At 36.4% G+C, this 24,681-nt stretch overlaps 1 protein-coding gene across 1 annotated transcript in view; it reads right to left on the bottom strand.

Moving 5' to 3' along the window:
* The window catches only part of NAE1 (NEDD8 activating enzyme E1 subunit 1), a 50,347-nt gene that overhangs the window by 12,099 nt on the left and 13,567 nt on the right, over positions 1-24,681 (bottom strand). Inside the window, exons 4-15 of the mRNA XM_001372027.4 lie at positions 24,595-24,625; positions 23,233-23,304; positions 22,908-22,987; positions 21,813-21,922; positions 20,027-20,136; positions 16,881-16,943; positions 16,398-16,461; positions 15,798-15,889; positions 7,880-7,939; positions 7,653-7,786; positions 6,093-6,168; positions 5,881-5,920 (exon numbers count right to left, since the gene is read on the bottom strand). Coding sequence (XP_001372064.1) covers positions 5,881-5,920; positions 6,093-6,168; positions 7,653-7,786; positions 7,880-7,939; positions 15,798-15,889; positions 16,398-16,461; positions 16,881-16,943; positions 20,027-20,136; positions 21,813-21,922; positions 22,908-22,987; positions 23,233-23,304; positions 24,595-24,625 — 932 coding nt within the window. The remainder of the gene's footprint in view (positions 1-5,880; positions 5,921-6,092; positions 6,169-7,652; positions 7,787-7,879; positions 7,940-15,797; positions 15,890-16,397; positions 16,462-16,880; positions 16,944-20,026; positions 20,137-21,812; positions 21,923-22,907; positions 22,988-23,232; positions 23,305-24,594; positions 24,626-24,681) is intronic.

The following is a 24,681-nucleotide window of genomic DNA, read 5'->3' on the forward strand; positions in this document are numbered from 1 at the left end:
TAAAGGAAAATGATAAATGTTGGAGGGAATGTGGTAAAATTGCGACACTACTGCATGGCTGGTGGAATTGTGGACTGATCCAATCATTCTGGAAGGCGATTTGGAATTATGCCCAAAGGGCTATAAAAGAATGCATACCTTCTGATCCAGAAATATCACTACCCAAAGATATTTTTTAAAAAATGGGAAAGGGCCTGTTTGTACAAAAATATTTTTAGCAGCTCTCTTTGTGGTGACAACGAATTTGAAAACTAAAGGGATGTCACTCAGTCAAGGAATGGCTGAACAAATTGTAGTTATGATGGTGATAGCTGGAAAGACCTATGTGAACTAATGCAGAGTGAAATAAGCAGAATTAGGAAAAAATTGAACACGGTAACAGCAATATTGTGGAACAACCAACTGTGAAAGACTTAGCTACACTAAGCAATATAATGATCCAGGCCAACTCTGAGGGACTTATGAAAAAGAATGCTATTCACCACCAGAGAAGTAACTACTGGAGTAAGAATGCAGATGGAAGCATATGATTAAATCACTTATTTGGGTATATGTTTTAGGGTTTTGGTTTTGTAATATTATTCATTTACAAAAATGAACAATAGGGAAACATGTTTTGCATGATAATACATGTATACCTCAGACTGAATTGCTTGTTGATTCTGGGAAGGGGAAGGAAAGAGAGGGAGTCAATTTGAATTCTATAACTTCAGAAAACTTCATGGGAAATGTTTTATTAAATAAATATTTTAATTAAAAAAAATTAAAACCCAGGAGGACCTGTGTTCAAATCTGACCTTAGACTCTTTTTAGCTGTGTGTCTCTGGACAAGTCACTTAACCCTAATTGCCTAGCCCTTGCTGCTCTTCAGTCTTAGAACTGATACTAAGTCAGAAGGTAAGGGTTTATTTAAAATGAATGAATGAATAAATCATAGAATCTCAGGGCTGGAATGGACCTCAAAAGTCATATCTGAGATTCATATCTGAACAAGAAATTCCTCAACATCACACCCAGCTAATGTTCATGCGGCTCTTGGTTAAAGAACACCAGTGATCAAATTTATAAAGAGCTAAATCAATTGTACAAAAAATCAAGGCATTCTCCAATTAATAAGTGGGCAAGGGATATGAATAGGCAGTTTTCAGCCAAAGAAATCAAAACTATTAATAAGCACATGAAAAAGTGTTCTACATCTCTTATAATCAGAGAGATGCAAATCAAAACAACTCTGAGGTATCACCTCACACCTAGCAGATTGGCCAACATGACAGCTATGGAAAGTAATGAATGCTGGAGGGGATGTAGCAAAGTCAGGACATTAATTCATTGCTGGTGGAGTTGTGAATTGATCCAACCATTCTGGAGGGCAATTTGGAACTATGCCCAAAGGGCGATAAAAGACTGTCTGCCCTTTGATCCAGCCATAGCACTGCTGGGTCTGTACCCCAAAGAGATAATGGACAAAAAGACTTGTACAAAAATATTCATAGCTGTGCTCTTTGTGGTGGCAAAAAAAAAAATGGAAAATGAGGGGATGCCCTTCAATTGGGGAATGGCTGAACAAATTGTGGTATATGTTGGGAATAATAAAGTGGAGGAATTCCATGGAGACTGGAACAACCTCCAGGAAGTGATGCAGAGCAAAAGGAGCAGAGCCAGGAGAACATTGTACACAGAGACTGATACACTGTGGTACAATCGAACATATGGACTTCTCCATTAGTGGCAATGCAGTGATCCTAAACAACCTGCAGGGATCAAGGAGAAAAAAACACTACCCACAAGCAGAGGACAAACGGTGGGAGTAAAAACACGGAGGATGGACAACAGCTTGACTACAGGGGTGGAGGGGATACGATTGAGGAAAGACTCTAAATGAACACCCTAATGCAAAAACCAATAACATGGAAATGAGTTCGGATCAAGGACACATGGGATACCCAGAGGAATCGTGCATCGCCAATGGGAGGGGTGGGGGGTGGGGGAGAAAATGATGTTTGTTTCTAATGAATAATGTTTGAAAATGACCAAATAAAATAATGTTTAAAAGGAAAAAAAAAAGAACACCAATGAGGCCAAACCCAAAGCCAGACCATTTCATCATTCTAATGTTTTTTCCAACATTCACAACTTTTATCTATTTTTTTTCCCCCTGTGGAGCCAAGCAAAACAAATATTCATCCTCTCCCATGTGACAGATCATCAAGTATATAAAGACAACTACTATGTCTTCCTGAGTCTTCTATTCTCTAGGTAAAAATCTTCAGTTCTATCAAATGATCCTGATATGGCATGATCCTGAAGTCCTTCCCCATATACTGGTTCCACCCAGTCAGAGAGGGAAATGAGGTTAGTCTGACATAACTCCCCCTTGAAGAAGCCACGGTGGCACTTGATAATTACTGCTGGCAGAAGGCCTAGCACATAGTAGGTGCTAAATAACTGTCCACTTTTCTAGATGCTCACAGATAATCATTCCTTTAGTAACATGTTCTAGAATTTTGCTAGGATTTGAAGTCAATACAATGGTCTATACAATGTATATTTAATTTACATTATTTGAGGTCTATACAATGGTCTATACAATGTATATTTAATTTACATTATTTGAGGAGGGCATTTTCCCTTCTTCATTCTTGTGATCCTTTTCCTGTTCTAAGATTTCTGACATGGCTTAGCAACCATATCTGCTAGTGCTTTCAGCATCCTAAGATATATAGATAGTCTGGACCTGAACTTAATTGGGGCAACCAGGTCCTTTCTTATCAATGAGCTCTCTACTTATGTTGGGTAACAACTCTATTAGTCATTTTGGTTCTGTTCTTTGTGTCCCAAAGAACAATTTTTTTTGGTAAAGAAAACATGAGTAAATCAAGTTGGAATAGCTCTGCCTTCTCTCTACTAGGTACTCCTATCCTATCCAAAGAGTAGTCCCATCCCTTCTAGTTTCTTCTTTTCTCCAATATTTTACAAGTTTTATTGATGCCTTTTTCTTTAATAGAACATTCATTTAGGATATACTCCCCTTCTAAGCCCTCAAACAAGGCAGAAGAAAAATAACAGTTCATCTAAACCAATGAACAAACAGATCATGCCTGACTACAATCCACACCAAGAGCAGCCAGCTTCTTACCCAAAAGAAAGTGTGGCGTTTCTTCATCTCTTCTGCAGGGACCAGCTCTAAGGTCATTATAATTACAAAATGCTCAGAGCCATTTTCTTTTTCTTTCCATTGTTGCAGTGACTATATATAGTGTTTTCCTAGTCTAGCTTATGTCTCTCTGAATCAATTCATTTAAGTCTCCCAATGTTTCTCTAAATTCCCTACATTCACTGTTACTTATGTTTTATTATGTGCACAGGTCATAATTGTTCAGCCATTTCCCAAATTATGGTCATACACTCTGTTTCCAGTTCTTTGCTACCACAAAAAGAGTTGCTGTGCTATCTGGGGAACTATACCCCAGGTTTATACTCCAATGTGATTAAAGACTGAAGAGACATGTGTAGAAAAATAACTAGAACACCTCTTTTTGTGGCAAAAAAAAAACATGAATAAAAGTGTCTATCAGTTGGAAAATGGCTAAACAAATGATAGTAAATGAAAGTCATGGAATATTATTGAGTTATAAGAAATGAAGGATTCAGAAAAACCTGAGAACTGATGCAGTGTGAATCAAGCAGGACCAGAAGAACAATTTATACAAAGAGTATAGCACCAAAAAGGGGGAAAAAAAACTGTGAAAGACTTAAGAATGACAATAAATGTTATTGTCAATCACAACTTCAGAAGACTGACAAATTATACTTCCAACCTCTTAGCAAAAAGGTGAAGGCCTAGAAGTGCTGAATGAGATACACATTTTCAATCATGACCAATGTGTGGATTTGTTTGGGAGGACTCTACAAGGGAGAGCTTTTACTTTGGGGGTTGGTGGGTGGAACCTAGAAAGGAAGGTAGTGACAGTAAAATGAAAAAAGAATGGAAGAGTGCCAAGGAATCATTTAAAAATACAAGAGAAGAGAAGGAGGTTCTAAGTTAAGTAGTGTTGGAACTACCATGATAAATTTGAGATATGCTTTTAAAGAACTAAGCTGTATATGACAGAAAATAAAGGTTTAAGATATAGTTCCTTTTTTCCTCTTGTTCCATTATGATAGAGAAATATTAATGCTGATGTTTGCCAAATTACTAATAATAAAAAAAGGGAGAAATGAAACAAGGGGCTATAGTGAATATTTTGGTAAATATAGTACCTTTCTACCTTTGATTTTCTTGGGTCTAAATGAGAGTTTTGTTTTCTTTCTTTAAATAAAAATCTTTTTTGTCCTCCTTAGATTTCCTTATGAACCTATTTATTCTTAGCTTTAGCACTTCTGACACGATTTATTGTAAGATGATGCCATAACTTTGTACTCACTTTCTATTATCTGTTCTTAATTCCATCTATGCTATGTATCTTAAATTTTTAAGCTGAATAGATGAGCTCCTTGTGCATCTACCCCAATCTCTTTAGAATACTTGTCCTTTTCCTCTGTTGGAATTTTTTTCTCTCTGTATCCTCAGAATTTCAATATCAAGAACTTCTTATCCTTCTTGGGCTGAAGAATTTTAGGACATGGAATCTTATCTATCCTCTAACTGAACTTTTTGAAAGTCTGAAGTTTTCCTAAAATCTAGGCTACATATAAAACTAAGTACAGTTTTTCTCTCCTCCTCTATCACCAGTTCCAAAACCAGATTTTTCTAACTCTAAGCCCAGCCTTCTCTCAGGCCATTAAGGCAGTTTTTCTAATAACTGAAGGAAAATATCATCATTCAGGTACCTGAGGTACTGGCTGCTCTGCTTTGGGCAGATGTCTGGATAACTACAGGGCCTTGTCACTTTTAGATTGCACCTCCACACCAAAAAACATGGTTTCCTGAACCAAACTTCTATCTCCTCTTTTTGTGCATATGATCTATAGTGGATGCAGCTCCTTTTTGTCTCTGTATGCCCAGCACCTAATCCAGTGCCTGGCATATAGGAGGGCCTCTACAAATGCCCAGTGAATTAAAATGAATTGAGTAATAGCATGCCTTCCATTTCTGCAAAGACTCTCCACCATGTTCTTCCCCCTCCTCCTCCTCTTGCTCCTATGACTTCTGGATTTCCACATGAACTCTATCTTCTCCACAGACGATGCCATTTCAATATCACTTTTACCTATTCTGTTCTCTCTGCATAATGGAATTAGAAGTAGAGTAGAGCACTGCTTCTAATTGTGTTTCTCATTCTATTGAATTTTAATAATATCTCTGAGGGAAAATCTGCTTCCTCAATTTAGAATGTCTCTAATTTTCTTCCTTGTAATAGAAACAGAAAAGCTCCTGGGAAAAATCTTTGAGGGTCCCACTCAGAGTAGAGTTTTGTTGTTTTAAAACTGATTTTTTAAGAAATGAAAGAAAATGTTAATCTTTTGGACAACAACCATTCTCCATAGGACTTGAGAAACTCTTCATTACATTACAACCACATGGGCCAAAATAAAATTGGCAAAGTTGATAAAACAGTAAATAAGTACAAGGGAAATTTGAATGTCCTGTAAGATTCATCTTCCACATACATTTTAGATAATCATTTATTCTAATTTTTTCCACATTACTTAAAGTGAACAAAAAAAGGAAGTTTGTAAAAATGCAAAAAACATTTTTTTCTTTGAAAATTCACACATGATTAATCATTATAGCTCTACACATTTAAGTATAGGTGCATCAACAGAAGAACTTATGTAGATTTGTATTCATTTAAACTTCTTGATAATCTCCCTGGCAACAGACTTTATATACATTACATCAAGCAAAATAATAAAGCAAATGAATCCAAGGCAACTTACAGAGTAATTTTAATTCTTTCTGTGAAATGGACTCTGGTGCCTGTAAAAAGACAAATGTTTATTTTGTTCCAGAGCAAAAGCAAAGGTAAAAAGAGAATTCAATGTGCAATAGAGTCAATAAGAGATCAGAAGAGCTTTTTTGCAGAATTTGGGAGAGTATTTTTAAAATGGGACTTGAATAGACTAAAGCAGAATCTGGGCCAACAACTCACCTGACCTATAGACTGGAGCAATTTGGCAGCATGATTACCCACAGCAGCAGCATCTGTTTTTGCTTTTTCACGGTAACTGAAAAACAGGAGAACGAAAAATAGCTTTTCAGAGCACAGTCTGAAGCACTCTTCAAAATAATATCCTGTAACGAAACACCAAAAGATATCCATTTCTTCTCCACAACAAGATGCTGGTTTCATAATACCTGACATCTGCTGCCATGTAATACTATGTGGAAAATGACACTTGCGATCATTGGAAGTATCCTGGCTTGGTACTAAAAGCATCAGATTCCAGGAGTCAAGAAATCTGGTTTTGAGTCTAACTCCACAACTTGAAAGCTCTGGGACCTTTGACAAGTTACAAAAACTGAGCTTGATTCATCTGTAAAACCAAGGGGTAAACTTGAATGATCTCTCAGGTCCCTTTCTAGCTTTAAATCTTTGACTATATGTATAAAAACTAAAATCGTTCTAATGTTATTTGAAATTTGATCTTTATTACACATGAATAACCCACAATGTGCGCTATTTATTTTGAAGCAAATTTTCCAATTTGTTCAAGAAATGTTAAGATTTAGAGAAAAACCTTTAGTATGTTGAATGATCCCTCTGTGGAAAAATCTATGGGGACAAACAATATAATGAAGCATCTAGCTTCTGACAGAAAGGTAATGAACTCAAGCTATAGAATGAGGTATGCTTTTGGACATGGCCAGTGAAGGAATGTGTCTTGCTTGCCTATGTTTATTTGTTACAGGGACACTGCTTTTCTTTTTTCCCAATTCTGAAGGAGAAACAGAAGATTGTAAGAAGCTAGGGAAAAAGTTGCCCAAAAAAGAAAAAGAAGATGATTAAAATATGTTTTGAAAAGCACAGAAGAGAATAGAAGGAAGGCCAGAATCACAGAAGAGAATAGAAGGAAGGCCAGAATCACAAATAGGATAGCTTTTGAGAGTAACATGTTGGATTTACTATATACTTAAAAGAATAGCAAGCGTTACATAACAGAGACATAGTTTCACAATAAACCCTCTTATAGTTCTACTGTATATAAGGAAGTGCTTATTTTAGGGATTTTTTTAAATCCATACCTTCTGCCTTAGAACTGATATAATTAAGTGACTTGCCCAGGATCACACAATTAGGAGATGACTGAGGCCAAATTTGAATCCAAGACTTCCACATCTCCAGGCCTAATGATCTATCCACTGAGTCACCTAGATACCACTCCCCCTTTAATTATCTTTTTAAGATTAAAAAAGTGGGAGGAAAAAAGTCTATGGAAGGAACATGAACAAGAAATGAACAGGATGAGAGGTTATGGACAGCTTGTGATCTATAGCAAGGGAAGACCTATATCAAGAACATCATAGATCCACTGAAATATTTGGATATATGAAATTCCATTTTCACCCTATGAATTCAAGGAACACCACATAATTTATTTGGTCTCTCATCTGAATCAGTAAAAAACATTATTAGAATTTTATACATGGTGAACCAGTGGAACAGTAAACATCTTTTCCAAAATTACATTATGTCAACAAAATTACTTACATATTTTGTAATTTTATAAATTTTCCAGAATCTGCAATCATATCAGGAATGGTGCCTCGAACAGGTAAACTTCCTTGACCCTCCATTGCCACAAACTCCTTTAAGGCCCGAGCCAAAATCCAAAAGTGTGGACTCTATAAGCATGTTAAAAAAATTTTTTTTTCAACTGAAATTTCATCTTGTAGCATATATTTTCAAAAGCAATGCTCTTAAAAGAATCTTATTACCTGTTTGGTAATGTTGATACAGTGATCATCATTAAATATGTCTTCAATACTGCTTGGTATCTAAAGAAGAACAGAAAAAGCACTTATTTCTATTTCTTATTTAAGAACAGGGTGGTAGTGTGCTACGGAGAAAAGAGAATTGACATTGGAGTCAAAGAACCTGTATTCTAATTCTGCCCCTGAATAATAGGCAACTTGGGCAAGTTACTGCTGAGGCCTCAATTTCCCCTTTTGTAAGCTGAAAGGTTAGACCAGCTGGCTCTGACATCCCTTCTAGCTCTGCGTGAACTAGACCACCTTGCATCAACAACCTTTCATATGGATTCTGTTCTTTAAATAATCAATTGCATTTTTAAGATGAATTTATGTGAGGTGAAGATAGAACAAGACACCAAAAGGAAAAGAGAAACTCTTTCTCTCCCCCAGCTGCTTAGATTAATGGGGATAATAAGTCCCCCATTCAAATATAAGCTCTTTAAAAGTTATGGATTGTTTCACTCTTTGTATTTTTATCCTCAATGACCAGAATAATACCTGGCACAAAACTGGCATTTAATAAATGCTTGTTGATTGATAACTTAACCTGTTCTCCAATACTAATGAAAGAGGTAAAAATTCATGTGCATTCAAATTTGAAATAAAAAATTTCATATTTATTAAACACTTACAGACATGTGTTGGATTCTGAAACAATTAAAAAATTTAAATAAGACTTGGAAGCTTATAGAACAGTGGTTCTCAACCTTTCTAATGCCGTGACCCCGCAATACAATTCCTCATGTTGCAGTGACCCCAAACCAAAAAATTATTTTGGTGGCTACTTCAAAACTGTCATTTTGCTAGTTATGATTCGGAATGTAAATACCTGACATGCATTATGTATTCTCATTGCTACAAATTGAGAGGTTGAAAACCGCTGTTATAGAATATTAAGGGGATATGGCATATGCATAAGTAATTATAATCATCAATATGCCAAATAGGACTTTTAAAGAAAGACAGTTCTCTGGGAGCTCTGAAATGCAGGACAAAGAGGAGGGAGATGGTGATAGGGATGAAAAAGGCCACTTGTGTGGCCTTTATTTGACCTAAGTCTTAAAGGAAGCAGAGATCAGAGGGTCTTGGGCATACCAGGGACAGAAGATAGTCTGGGATAAAGTGCAGTATCAGGAGATGCAATGTCATGTGGGAATAAAAGCAAGATAAATTTATATTTATGAAGTTGATTTTTTGAAACCAAAAGAAAGAACTTACATTTAACCCAATTTAATTTCATCTGATTAGATCCAACCCAATGTTTTGGCTTTCCAAGATCTTTAAGCATTCTGATTCATCCAGCACAGCTTTCTATCATCTATAAATCTGATAAAGATGTCATCTTTGCATAAGAAAGCTTGCACTGAAGGAATGATTAGAAAGAAAAGAGGTAAGGGCAAGTAGTTCAGTGGATAGATAGAGAGTCAGGCATGAAAATGGGAGGTCTGAAATTCAAATCTGGCCTCAGACACTTCCTAGCATTGTGACCCTGGACAAGTCACTTAACTCCCGTTGCCTACTCCTTACCATTCTTTTGCCTTGGAACTGATACTTAATATCAATTCTAAGACAGAAAGCAACAGTTTGTATTCATATATACATACATACATATGTTCGTACACATGTACATATGAGATGCCTATCTACTTGGAAAAATTAACAAAAAAGGAAAATGATAATGCTGGAGGGGCTATGAGAAGACAGGTGCATTAATGAACTGTCAGTCAAGCTGTGAACTAGTCCAGACATGATGGAAAGCAATTTAGAACGATGCCCCCAAAGCTAGCAGACTGCATCCTCAATGACCTAGTGATGCCACTACCAGATTTGTTCTCTAAAGGGATCAAAGGAAGAAGAAAAGGACCTAGATATAAACAAAAATATTTAGAGCAGCTCTTTTTTGTGCTGAAGAACTGGAAAGTGAGGGGATGCCTACCCAAAGGGAATGGCTGAACAAGCTGTGGTCTTTATATAAGTGTGACAGAATAGTATTGTGCTAATAAGAAATAATGAAAGGAATGGTTTCAGAGAAATATGGGAAGGCTTATATGATCTGATGCAGGTGAGGTCAGGAAAAGAACTTCTACTATAACAACAAAATTTTAAAGATAAGTCTAAAAGAATAAGGAACTCTCTTCACCATAACCAACCACAATGCCAGAGAACTCAATATGGAGCCTGCGACCCCTCTCCTGTCAGAGATGATGGACTTCGGAGTACAGACTGAGATGTGATAGATATATATGTACACTGGACATGGCCAATGCGGGAATTTGTTGTTTGACTCTACACGTTTGTAATAGGAGTTTTATTTTTCTTACTTTCTCAATTCGGGAAGAGGGAATGGGGAAGAGGGTCAAAAGAGAATATGAATGTGAAGATAAATACAATGTAATTTAAAAAAGAAAATACATGTGAGAGAGGAGGAAGGATAGGGCAGTATGTCTTTTTTTGACATAGGAGGGAAGGAGAAGGTGGGTGCTAACAACTAGGTAGTAAGCGATGAAGAAGGGAAGATGAGAGGGAGTTCTCATCAGATGGCTCCAATCTTTTCAGTGAAGTAGGAGGCTAAAGCATCTGCTGTTAGTGTGAAGCATGATAATGTATTTGGGGCTTGAGAAGGTTTGGAATGAAGCAAAAATACCTGCTGGTGCTAAAATGGACTTAATGGCTCTGAATTTTTCCAACTTTTATGAACAAACAACCTCACCAAGATCACACTAATCAAAAGAAGATGGTCATGTTAAATAAATATATCTTACTGGGTGTGGCACAGAGACACAAGTCTCTAAATTAGCAACAGAACTTAAGTATCAATTACATTTGCTAATTCAAGTAACTGTGCAGGTAAATATTCTGAATATGAACAGTGTCAACAAATTTGCGACTATAAAGGAGAACATGTGTGACACATCTTTGGTAAAGTATTTCATAGCATATTTGTAGAGTACTTTTGTGTTTAAAAAGTAGTTTTTAATATCAATTGAGCCAAACAACCACCCTGTCAGTTCAAGTATTATTCTATCCATTTTACATATGAGGACACTGAGGCAAAAACAGGTTAAAAAAATTTGCCTAAGAGTATAAAGCTAATAAGTGGCAGTGCTAAGAACTAAGGTCCCCTACCTACAAATTATGTATTCCTTTAACTATACCCAAATAACTCCTTATGTATCCTATCTATGTTGTAAAGATAATATGGTAGGCTTAAATTGGGAAAACTGGAATCCCAGATCTTGACACTTACTAAAGCCTAACATTTATTTAACTGAGGGACTCTGTATGCAGATTACTTAATCTGAGTCTTAGTTCAAACAGATCACATTAAAAGCTGTTTGCAAAACATTTAGCAGTGCTTAGCATACAGTAGGTGCTTTACAGATGCTCATTCCCTTCTTTCTTCCTTCCCCCTCTAGTTTTCTCATCTATTAGATAAGGACAATATTTATGACACATTTATCCCAAAATTATGAGGAATGCATTTTGAAAACCACATTATGAATTTATTTTGAAAGTAATAATGATATATTGAGATTTAAAAATTATGTGTTTACAGTAGGGGTGAGGAAAGGAAAGAGCAATTTCAAGCACTTTAGAGACATTTTCTAATTAAGTCTCCATCTGAGGAGAGGAGAGTGTGATGTTCCTAGTGGGAGCTGTGCAATGAAAGGAACCAGCTCAAACTGGTGAGAAATTGTGGAATGTTCTCTAACTCTGGGAAGTGTCATGGCTCAGTTAAGCCCTGATATATATGGGGAAGAAGATTGATGAGTTGACAAGTGGTTATTCCTGGAGTGACTGTTCAGTGCTTCTGCTATCCCAGGGACCTAAAAGAACTCTCTTTTTAAAAACCAGTACCTTCTGTCTTAAAATCAATACAAGTTGCATTTTGAAGGCAGAAGAGTAGTAAGGACTAGGCAAATAGGGTTAAGTAACTTAACCAGGGTCGCACAGCAACAAAGTGTTTGAGGTCATATTTGAACCCAGGTCTTCCTAACTCTAGGCCTGGCACTCTATTCACTGAAGTACCTAGCAGTTTCTCCAAAAGCACTTTTTGGAACTTGGGATCACTTGATGAATCATACTATTTGATAGCCCTTAAAAGCCTTAATTAACTCAGCTATTTTTTTTAAACCCTTACCTTCCATCTTGGAATCAGTATGTATATTGGTTCTAAGGCAGAAAAGTGGTAAGGGCTAGGCAATGGGGGTTAAGTGACTTGCCCAGGGTCACACAGCTGGGAAGTGTCTGAGGCCAGATTTAAACCTTGAACCTTCCATCTCTAGGCCTAGCTCTCAATCCACTGAGCTACCCAGCTTCCCTAACTCAGCTATTTTTAACAAACAATTCCAACCTCAATTTATTTTTTTAAATCACAAACATTTTAAAATTAAAATTTTATATAAAAAACATATTAATACATTCAAATACAGTTAATGCAAAAGAAATAAGCGCAAGATTAGCAACAGGTTTTGTAAACTTTAAAGCACATTATTTCATTAAGTATCTACTATGTGCCAGGCACTGGGTTAAGCTCTGGGAATGTAAACATGGGAAAAAAGACAATCCACACCCTCAAGGAGTTTACAATTTAATAGGGGAAGACTGTAATAAAGTAGGAGTGGGGTGGGGAAGCACCAAGGCATCATGGAAAAGTAAGAGAAGTCCCCAAACTTGTGTAGCCAAGTGAGAAAGGAGATGTCTGGGTGAGGGCCCTCCTTACATGGCACAAAAACTAGACTAAGGAAGAGAACACGACCACACAGGCCTACCAGCTTCAATTTGTCAAGCACATGCACTAACATCTGCTTTACTCGTAAAGGCATTAGACCCTAAAGAACTCCATTATGACTTCTGTATACTTAGCTAGCTAGAATGGATAGCCAGTTAAATGCAGCTTGCATATAGCAAAGCAGTTTTCCTATTTCTTCAAGCTCATTAAAATAGGATTCTATCTGTGTTATAGATGGGTATTTAGTCACACCACCTACATTTAGAAAGTATGGACCCAAATTCCTATACATCATTATTATTCTGATGTCAACTCAATTAAAATCTATTGCCTTTCCCTTTGGCAATTTAAAAAAATATGTGAGAGGTGCCCCAGAATAGCAGAAAGAATATGGTCTTGGTATTGAGGAGACCTGGGTTTACATCCTGGGACGCTAATATTGACTAGCTGTGTAACAATTGGCAAATCACTTCTTTTCCCTGACCTTCAGTTTCCTCATATGCAAAGTAGTAATAACAGAGATAACTCACAGGGTTGTTATAAGAAAGCTCTTTATAAACTTACACTTATCAACTCTCTCAAGGCTCCTTAAAATCTCCAGGATCAAATATAAATCCTATTTGGCCCCGTAAAGTCCTTTGCTGACTTTGCTCTAAGAATAGAACCAAAATGCAGAACAGAGAAAGTATCTGGGCTCTCCCAACATTCCCATCAAACAATGTGAAAATAACCTCAAATCAAATTCTGAAGAAGAACCTACAAAAGGTCAAGGTGAGGCATTTTTCCAGACAAAGACAACTTAAGAGGTTGAAAGGAGAAGGCTGTCACACTGAGGAAGGGGCTGGCTTGGAGTGTCCATGTGATGGTAACACCAGTTATGGAGGAGGCAACAACAGCAGCAGAAGCTTCAGGAGTTCTCAAACCAGATGATGGGGATCTGGTAACTAGTTAGAAAAAGTCTGTGCTAGCACTGGGCTCAGGATCCGGCACTGTTTGGCACTCTACTATCTACAGCCACTTCCAGGTCATAGCTCCAGAACAGAGAGGACTTGAAACCACAAGATTTCCGGAACCCCAAACAAAGGATCAAGGGCCCTAAGGGGCAGTATAACTTGCTGTTCCTAAAGGAACAGGGGCTCTCGGGAATAGTATGACTTCTTGTTCCAATAGAGCAGGGGCACTTTTCATTCCAAGGAAGTGGGGGCCATTCCTGGGTAAGGACCAAAGTATAGATCAGAAGAGCAGTGAATATATCTCTCTCCAGATCACATTACCTTGGAAGACTGAAAACTTCCAAACCTCTAGAACCAACTCTGAAAACAGCAATGATAAAAAGTGTTAAAACAGTCTTAAGCTTGGGACACGGCTCCTCTAACCCCATCACAGGAAAACAGCCCAACTTTAACATAAAGTTCAAAATCAGAAAATAGGCTGGAAAACTGAGCAAACAACAAAAAAAGAATCTGACCATAACAATCTATTAACTACAAACTCAGAATAAAATAACCATGTCAAAACAGCTACCAGCAAAGCCTCAAAGGGAAAAAAAAGTTAATTACCTACAAAACCAACAAGAATTCCTATAAGAGCTAAAAAAACAATTTTTAAAAATCAAAGAGTAGCAGAGGAAAATTTGAGAAAAGAAATAAGAATGAGTACAAAAAAAATTATGAAAAGTCCCTTAACATCTTGGTAAAAGAGGCACATAAAAATATCTTTAAGAAAAAATTGGCCAGATGGTACAAGAGGTAAAAAACTTCACTGATGAAAATAACTTCTTAAAAATTAGAACTGGGTAAGTGGAAGCTAATGTCTCCATGAAACATCAAGTAACAATAAAACAAAGTTAAAAGAATGAAAAATAGAAGAAAACATCAACTATCTCATCAGAAAAACATCGGACCTAGAAAACAGAAAAAAAAAAGAGATAATTTAAGAATTATTGGACTGCCTGAAAGTCATGGTAAAAGAAAGTTGAGATATCATATTTCAAAAAATTATGAAGAAAAATGCTCCCATATCCTAGAACCAGAGAGTAAAATAGAAATTTAAAGGAGTCACCAATTACTTCCTGAAAGAGATCCCAAAACAAAAACTCTCAGGAGTATTACGACCAAATTTCAGAACTCATAGGTCAAAGAAAAAATACTTCAAGTAGCTAGAAAGAAACAACTCAAATACTGTGGGGCCACAGTTATGCTCACACAAGATTTGGCAGCTACCATGTTAAAGGAACAGGGATGAACAGATGTGGACTGGGATTATGCTATGCTAGAAGGCAAATGAACTAGGATTATAATAGAGAATAACCTATCCAGAAAAACTGAGTATATTCATTTTTTAAAAATTTAATATGTAACAGAGAACTTTAAAGCATTCCCAACAAAAAGACCAGAGACAAACAGAAAATATGACTTTCAATTACAAGACTCAGAGGGGCAGCTAGGTGACTCAGTGAACAGAGAGCCAGGCTTGGAGACAAGAGGTCTCATATTCAAATCTGGTCTCAGACACTTCCTATCAGTGTGACCCTGGATAAGTTACCTAACCCCAATTTCCGAGCCCTTGCTGCTCCTCAGTCTTAGACTTGATACTTAATATTGGTCATACAAAGTACTTTAGATTACACTAAGATTTTATTTAGATTATACTAAGTATACTTAGTATCAATTCTAAGACTCAAGGTAAGAATTTTAGAGAAAAAAGAAAGAATGGAATGGGGTGAGAGAGACCAATAAATTACCAAAAAACATTCATAAATACAATTTTAAAAATAAAGCCCTTCACCACTTGGCCAGTCTTCTTAAACTTGATTCCTTCGCCATGTGATCTAATTCTAATGACTCTCCTGCTATTCCTTAACTAAGCCTCCATCTCCCTCTTTCATGGATTTATACTAACTGTCCTCTATGTCTGGAGGGCTATCCCTCCTCACCTCTTGACAAGAGAAGAGCCCTTTCTCAATCTCTATTCCTCCTTCCCTCCACAGTCCCTTCTTGCTCAGTTTGCCTTTCAGTGTGAGCTTCTTGAGAGTGGGGAACATGTTTTGGCCTTTCTTTGTATTCATTGCATTTAGCATTGTGAATGACACATAGCAAGTACTTCAAAATGCTTGTTGACTATTTAATGAGTTGATAATGCTCACAATACCTGAGTAGTACTTAGTGCTGTGTTCACATTTTTAATAGCTTCTTCAAAATTTTCTTCATCTTCTGGAACTCCATTTTCGTTCTTCAGAATACCTGTTTGAGCAGAAATTAACAGAGAGATGAACTCTTCCTTCTTTTTTCTCTGCATCGTCTCACATTCTAGAAATATCTGGCAAGTCACTACACTGTACCATAGGATGGTACAGGTTTATCATAAAAAAAACTTTAAGATGAAAAATGGATCTTAGCCTCCCTAAAGAAAAAGGATTTAACTCTAGCTGATGGAACAGGTACTAAATAATGTAAAGAAATGTTGTATCAGGGGTAGTAAAGTGAATAAATCAGGTCTGGAGTCAAGAAAATTCTGGGTTCAAAACTGGTCACAGGTACTTCCTACCTTTGTGACCCTGGGCAAGTTACTTAACCCCAAATGCCTAGCCCTTACTGCTCTTTTGTCTTAAAAGTGATATGAAGAGAGAAGGTAATGGTTAAAAAAAAATGTAGCCCCCCCCCCCAAAAAAAATTAGGGACAATCAAAAAAACAGATATTTGGCTGTTCTTTCAAATCGGTACAATCCACAATTACATTTTATAATATTACCTTGTCGAATTAATTCTCTGAAGGCTTCTTTCTCTTTATAAGTTTTAGGTATTTGTCCATTCTTCTAAAATAATTAAGATAAAAAGCCTCACATGGTTATGTAAATTCAATATATAATAATTTATAGAGTTCAGATGTTTTAAATTTCCTCATCCACATAGGTATATATTCATTTTTTCATATAATTAATGTTTTTTTAATAAATAACCAAAGAATCATTGGCTGAATTTAAAAGATCATTTGATGATATTTTGCTACAAATTCCCAACTTTTCTCCCCTAAAAGTCTAAGAATGGCATTCATATAAATTTATCACCTAACTAAATATTTTTGCTGATTAAAAAGCATATAAAGAGAAATCCCCAATTTTAAAAGTCCTTTTGCTCAAGAAAAAAAGTATAGCCAAAAAATATAATAATCAGTGTTTTTTTAACATGCTGAAAATACAATACCTATTAAAACACACACACACAAAAGACTTACTTCACTATACCACTGTGCTAGATACTTCGCTATAATCACAATCCAAGGAGTGTGGCTATGATCCTGAAAACAAGAGAAAAGAGAAAAACAGTGAATACAAAGTAATGACTAATAAAACACACTTGAAACCAAGAGACCTGGGTTAGAATGCCTACTCCAAATGTAAAAGATAACTTAATTAAGCTGTTTTAATTAAGACATATTTGTTGTTTTATTAATATTGTGTGTGTATAACTTCTGCATGTAATCCTCTTAGATGGCCAATATCATAAATTGTATTTAGAATTAATAATTAAGAATAACCCCAATTGTTAATTAATTTAATAACTGTGTATGAGAATCAGTAACCAATAATCATAATTGTGAGTAAAATCTCAAAGAAAATCCTTTGAAATGCCTTGACAAGATATCCTTCCAAGGGGAGCTATGTGTAGATATCTTAGCATCCTGGAAGGTGTCCAAATAGTATGATATCTCATTTGGTTTTGGAGCTAAAAGGATGATCTTGGTTTTTACCACATATGACTTAATAATTACATCACTGAGCAGACTTTCTCTGGTCATTCATCTAAGAAATCATGTTCAAAAGACCACTCTCCTTTTAAGGGAGGGAGTCTGTGCAATTTGATGAATAACCAGTGACACATAAGCACTGGGTCTTTGGCCAAGCTAGGATGGGCCTGAACCCTGACATTTTGCAATTCAAAACTTTTTTACAAATAAACGTCAGTATGGCTCAGATAATTGCTTCCCAGTATTTGTTTTTTCATTTTTACACAACATTCTTAATTACTGGTCATGAGCATATAAAAAACCATGAACTTCTCTGAACCTCAACTCCTTCTGTTATAAAATCAGAATGGGGTTCTTTCAATACCTCGCTCCTACAAAAAGTTGGATCTCGCTCCTACAAAAAGTTTTCCTTATTTCATCTGCTTCCTTTCTTCTGACTTTTTAATTCTTTTCAATCTAGTTTCTAATGTTATCACCGCATTGAAATTACTCTCCAGAGTTACAAAAGCACTGTTTTGTTTTGTTTTGTTTTTAAATCCTTAACTTCTGCCTCAGAATTGATATTTAAGTATCAGTGCCAAACCAGAAAGTGGTATGGGCTAGTCAACTGGGATTAAATGACTTGCCCATGATTTCACACAGCTAGGAAGAGTCTTGAGGCCAGATATGAACCCAGGTGGTCCCAATTCAAGGCCTGGTGCTCTTTCCACTGTGCTACTGATTCTCAATGCACTAACTATTTGTTGCCAAATCTAATAACTTTGATCTTGGTATCTCTCTGCAACACCAGCCTCTCCTCTTGAATACAATACTCTCTCCTCTTTGGGTTTTTGTGATGCTCCTCTTCCTTGGTTCTCTTCCAAACTGTGTGACCACTATTCATTTCCCTTTACTGGCTTATCAACCATTCAAACTGTGTATATACCCCAAAGCTGTCCTAAGCCCTTGACTCTTGTCTCTACGATCTTTCACTTGGAGACTCATTAGCTCCATAGGTTTAATTGTTATCTCTATTCAGATGATTCCCAGATTTATATAACCAGTCCCAAATTTCTCTCTTGAGCTCTAATCCCACATCACAAATTGCCACCTGGATATTTCAAACTGCAACCTCTGTGAATACATTAAATACAGCATAAATCATACACAACTCATTATCTTTCCCCAAAAATTTCCCTAATGAAACCTCAGCACTATTTTTTACTCCTCTCATTTACTCCAAATACCCAAAATAAGTTGCCAATTCTTACCTATCTACTTCTATAACATTTCTCAAATTCATTCACTTCTTTTTATTCACCCAGCCTTATCTTCATTCTGCATCTGGTCTACTGCCAACAGTCTTCTAATTTATCTCTCTGCCTCTCCCCTCTCAGATGTATTCTCCACACTCCTGCCCTTTCTAGGTTTTTCTGAGAATCAGTCTCAGTAGCTCTCTACTCCCTGTAGGATGAAATATAAATTCATCTATTTGACAGTTAAAATCTATCACAACCTGGTCTCACATGGCCTTCCCACTATATGTTCTTTCCTTCTGGCAAGATGAATGTCCATCTTTGTCTCCGTGCATTAGTACTAACCATCCCCACAGGCTAGAATGCACTCTGTTCACTTTCAACTCACAGATTCCTCATTTCCTTCACGACGCAGTTTAAGCACTGCCTTCTGCAAGGAGTTCTTCCTGATCTCAATTGCTAGCTCTCTTCCTCCCTACAACTGCATATTGATTCTGCATATGCTTATTATATATGTCCATGTTATCTCTCCACCTGAGCATAGACTATTGCATTTTGGTCTTTGTATCCCTCAGGCCTTGCACAAAGTAAATGCCTAATAAATTTGTACTGATTGCCTCATGCTATTACCATCCACCATCTTTTGGCAGAGAGGTAAGTTTAGGCAAGGTCCTAGTAAGATTCCAGAAGCTATAAAGCAGAGGAAACAGCTAAACTAGAATTCATATTTGAGGATTCCACTTTTATTCAGCAAATAATTACTAAGCACCTTCTATATGCTGAGCTCTGGGAGAGAAACAGAGTTTAGAAAATTTAAAAATTTGGCCCTCATGGAGCTTTATTGTCCAGTATGAGGATAAGACATAGGTAAAAGGACAACAATGCAAAATAACTCCTGATGGATGTGTAAGAGAAGGGCAAAGTCCTTTCTGAGGTCTGAGGGAAGGAAAGGTCATTACTCTTCCTTCTAGTAACTAGAAGCAGGCTGTGGGATTTGAGAGAAAACAAGTTGACTACCCTTTTGGAAGAGAGGTAGAATCTGAGCTGATCTTTAAGACAGCTAAGTATTAAATAGGAAATGAGAGGAGGCTAGGAATTCCATTGGTATTCTCAGTCTAGAGGAAAAACATGTATCATCTCTTTATATGGCTATTGATAAACTTAATGAATATATTTAATGGATTCATATGGTTATGTAAGAAAATATAAACTTCCTGATTTTTGAAGTCAAGAGTCCTATTCTGGAATATATGAAGTGAGTAGAAGGCCCTAAGCTACCTAAGGAGAAGATGACCCTTAAAGGAGTCCAACTTAAAAGATGACCAACTGCAAAAATAAATCAGTTAGAAAGTGTACTTATTTCTAGTCATAAGAACAAATTATAAATGTAGTACCAACCTTTTTCTCCATGTGGTCTAAATCATAGGACTGTATATGCTCTCTTAGCTCAGGAAATGGTTTATCTAGACGCAGATCTTCTAATGCATTATCTGGATGAGATTCTATTACTGTGAAACAAACAAGATATTTGACCAGCTGAATTTACTTATAGGATAAAAAGTGAGAGCTAGAAAGAGCTTTAGAGATCAGCTTAGTCACGAGACAGAACAAGATAGTAGAAAGCATTAGACATGTCAAAGAATCTAGGTTCAAACCCCAAATCTCCTGATTACTTCTTGAATGACCTTGAGCAAGTCATTTCATTCTCTCTCTGGACCTTGAGTTCTTCATCTATAAAATGAAATGGACGGATTACATGACTTCTCTAGTCCTAGGGTCTATTATTTCCTGATGAACTCCCTTATTTCACAGATACTGAGAAACTGAGCCCAAAGAAAGGAAAAACGACCTGCCCAGAATTGCAATGAATAATCAGTAAAGTCAGGGTTTAAACTCTTGGCAGACACTTCTCTTTCACTAATTAAACTCATTGCTCAAGATAAATGGTATCTCCTTTTCCTTTAATAGTCAAGAAAATGTATATGCATGCTTTGTGATGGACATATTATAAACCAAAGTAAAAAAGAATCTCAACTTTTAATAAACTTTGAACAAGAACTATGCCTCCAAAAAAAATTCTTCTCGGGTAGATCAATGTGATTAAAACAGAAAGTATGTAAACACAACACTTGATACAGAATAGAGCATCTTATGAGTCCTCAATCATTTGAGTTGAATTTTAGTAGCTTAAAACCAAATTTCTTAGGGAGTAGGGAGGAGAAGCTAGGTAATACAGGGGATAGAACGCCAGGCCTGGAATCAAGGAGACTTGTATTTAAATCTGTTCTCAGATACCTCCTAGTTATGTGTTCCTGACCCAGTCACTTAACCCTCATGGCCCTTGTGGCTCGGTTATAAGAAACGTGTGGAAGTTTGCAGAGAGAAGTGGCATAAGACCAGCAGGAAGATTCTGGAACTTTGAAGGAGGGTTAGGCTGGGACCAAGGCTGTTAGCTCACTCTCTGGAGAATCTCTGGAGGTGGTGGCTGCAAATTTCCTTGGTGGCTAACCCTTTCCTTTCCTGATTGCTGTTTTGCTTGCTATATTTCATCAAGGCAGTTTCTGGTGAACCTGATCCATCTACAGTGATTGTGAAATTGAGTCTGGATCCTTTTTGGATCTAAGACTTTCCCTGGCTGTAGCAAAGCCTTACACAGACCCTTTCCTTAAATCCAACTAAGGTGGGGTTTAGTTGAGGGTTTTAATTAAGATCAGGGACTGGAGATTTAGAAAGTTAGGGAGGAGAGTAGGAAGTTTACTCAGAAGAACTCTCTCCAAAGAGATATTTAGATCTGGTGAATTTATGTAGATTGATCTTAGTTTAGATTATCCCAAATCCCCTTTTCACCTTCTCTTATTTATTAAATACAACAAACTATCCCTGTGTTATATAGTGGTCTATGTTTTATTATCTCAGGACAGGCTCAGTCTGGTCTGGGCCTATCAGCCACAGATAGCCTTCCCAAAGTTTATTCTTCTGATATTGGCCCTAATTATAACATCCTATCCCATCCTCAAAACTCTAATGTTACTTCAGCTCTCCTGTCTTGGAATTGATACTAACACTTACGGGGATAATCTGTATAAAACTAAAATTTACTTTCTAAAACCTATATGTATACACACCTGCACACAAATATATCCACACACAAATTCAAACTCAAATTGGTTTTAAACACTGTTACCTGGATGTTCTTTTATAATGATCCTCATATAACCAACAAGACCATATGTTCTACAGACCAAAAGAGGGATGCAAGCATTCCAAAGGATTTCTGCTAAGTGTAGCAATGTACTACAAAGGAAAGCACAATACATCAAAATATGAAGAAAAAAATAGATGCAAAGATACACCAAACATGAAACAGCATGAAAAAAATGCAACTTAAAGCTCTCTTTTCTGGTATATGTTTCAGGCCTGAGCATTTCATCTGGCTGTCCCCCGGGCCCAGAATGCTCTTCTTCCTCCTCTCTGCCTCCTGACTTCCTTCCAGTCCCAGTTAAAATCCTATCTCTCCAAGAAGCCTTTCCTAATCCCTTCAAACTCCAGTGTCGGCCTTCTGCCAATTATTTACTTTTATCCTGCATGTAGTGTGTTTGTATGTATTTGTTTATTGTCTCTCCATTAGACTGTGGGCTCCTTGAGGATGGGGACTGTCTCTTTGTACCCCTAGCACTCAGCACAGTGCCTGGAACACAGTAGGTGCTTAATAATGTTTACTCAATATAACAGAGGGGAAGATACAAATGCTGTATTTAGACAAAGAAATGGAGTATTGCAGAGAAATGCAAGTGTTTACTTGCATATAGATTTAAACTCAAAATGAATATGTGTATTTTAGGACTAGAAGGGATGAAATTTCATACTTTTCTAATTAGAGTATTGCTTAAAAACATTTTCAAGCATCTTCATCACTGTTGTAACTCAGGAAAAATAAATGGGAAGAAATCTTTATAAACCACTTGGACTTAAATGTTTCCCATAACCATAATTGCTATTGCTGTTTCTATCTGGTAAATATGTAGGGTACTACTCTAATTAATATTAAATAAAATATTCCCCTTCACCACTTTATTCCTTTGTCTCCCTTCTGAAGGATAACCAGTTTCTAGGTGTATCCAATGCATTTATTCATGCATTCAAACAAAGCTACTATGTAGTAATCATGCATTATCTGCATAGTACCAAGCTCTCTGGAAAAAGAAACAATCTAAACCTAAGAATAGAATGAAAGCCCCTACCCCCCCTCACCCCAACGGCTATGGGCATAAAGATGTACCTTTCTGGCAACTGAGTCGCTACCACCACATCAAACCTACAGAAAAATGAAGGATCATTGTCTAGGAGTTTTTCTGGATTCTAAATAGGACAGGGGAAAAAAAATCCAAAAATTTGACATTTATATTTCAGTAACAGAAACAGTTCCAAATAATGTTAGAAAACAGGAAGTAATGCAGGCACTACTAAAGTTAAATCAAGTCAAAGCTACCCAGATGCATTATTTAAGATTTAAGACAACAAATTCTTAGGATTTTCATCAGTTCCTAAGAGAACTAGTTGGAAAATGACTATGAAATGCAGCAATAAGTTAAAGATGCACATACCTCTTCCACAAAACTTCCTGAGACGTCGCTATTTAATTCTTGTAAGAGTTCCATGGCGGCTTGAGCTCGGTTCTTTTTCAAAATAAACAACGCAATTCATTGAAGTTAGGGAAATTATGGCTATAAAATCAGTAATTTATTAACATGATAAAATTTGACCTGCAAAGTTATTTAAATTGCAAGCATGGGGGCAGCTGGGTAGCTCAGTGGATTGAGAGCCAGGCCTAGAGACAGGAGATCCTAGGTTCAAAATCTGACCTCATACTCTTCCCAACTGTGTGATCCTGGGCAAATCACTTGACCCCCCATTGCCTAGCCCTTACCACTCCTCTGTCTTGGAACCAATACACAGAAGGTAAGGGTTTAAAAAAACAAATGAATGAATGAATGAATGAATAAATGATTTGAATGCATATCTCTAGTAATGCTTTTTTTAAAAAGATATATTAAATTATGAGGGGAAAAAAGGCAGAAATATTGCTTCAAAAATACACTGAACTTATGGAGACCTGAGTTTTGAGTTTCAGCTTGGCCACTGGGTGACCAGAGGTAAAAACACTCACAATCTCAGTTTCCTTATCTGTAAAACAAGGGGTGGTAAGACTGGATGATTCCTATAGTCCCTTGACTTTCTGTGGAAAAACTTAACCAGAATACAATTAAAGAATAATTTTTTTAAAAACCCACACATTTTCATACTTTATTTTTATGAGAAATGACAAAGGAGAAAATAAGCTAATATCAGATTTTCATTTTTAAAATCTAACTACAAGGGTGAGTCCTGGGGCTAGTACAATTCAGTCCAATCTCCTATATCTTCTGAAGTAGACAGTGATTGACCAGTGACAGAGCAATGGCCTGGACATCTAAGAAAGATTAATGTTAAAACTTGGTAGGTAATATTCAGGTAAGAAAATAAAATAAATTTGGGATTAAAAAATTATTTAATGATAGAGTTTTTTTGGATGATCTTTAATTAAAATAGTTTACAACTTCAAAAAAAGTGTATTTGGTGTCCTAAGGTCTACAGCAGAATGCTAAGAGCAAAACCAAGACAAAATAAGACATCAAAATAATCCATAAGCCCTGAATGTTCTTGCTGATCACAATGCTACTTTAAATAGCAGAGTACTGCCATAACACTATAAATATAAGTATATATTGCATATATGTATTATCTATACTTAACACATTTAGGCTTCCTAACTACCCCAGTTACATAGAGGTTTCCATTTTCAAATGCTAATGCTTTTAAATATAACAAATAATCTGATGTAATTTTTTTCACTCTGAACTAATAAAATTCTTCAGAATTTCCAAGCAAGACAATTACATTCAAATACAAAGTGAAAATGATTTTACCTTGCCAATACTACTTCTTTGAAGAAAAAAACTAAAAGACAGAAAAAGACAGAAATTAATCTTATTTTACCATAAGGAAATATTAAT

Source organism: Monodelphis domestica, chromosome 1, assembly GCF_027887165.1.
Source record: "Monodelphis domestica isolate mMonDom1 chromosome 1, mMonDom1.pri, whole genome shotgun sequence".
Classification (NCBI taxonomy): Eukaryota; Metazoa; Chordata; class Mammalia; order Didelphimorphia; family Didelphidae; genus Monodelphis; species Monodelphis domestica.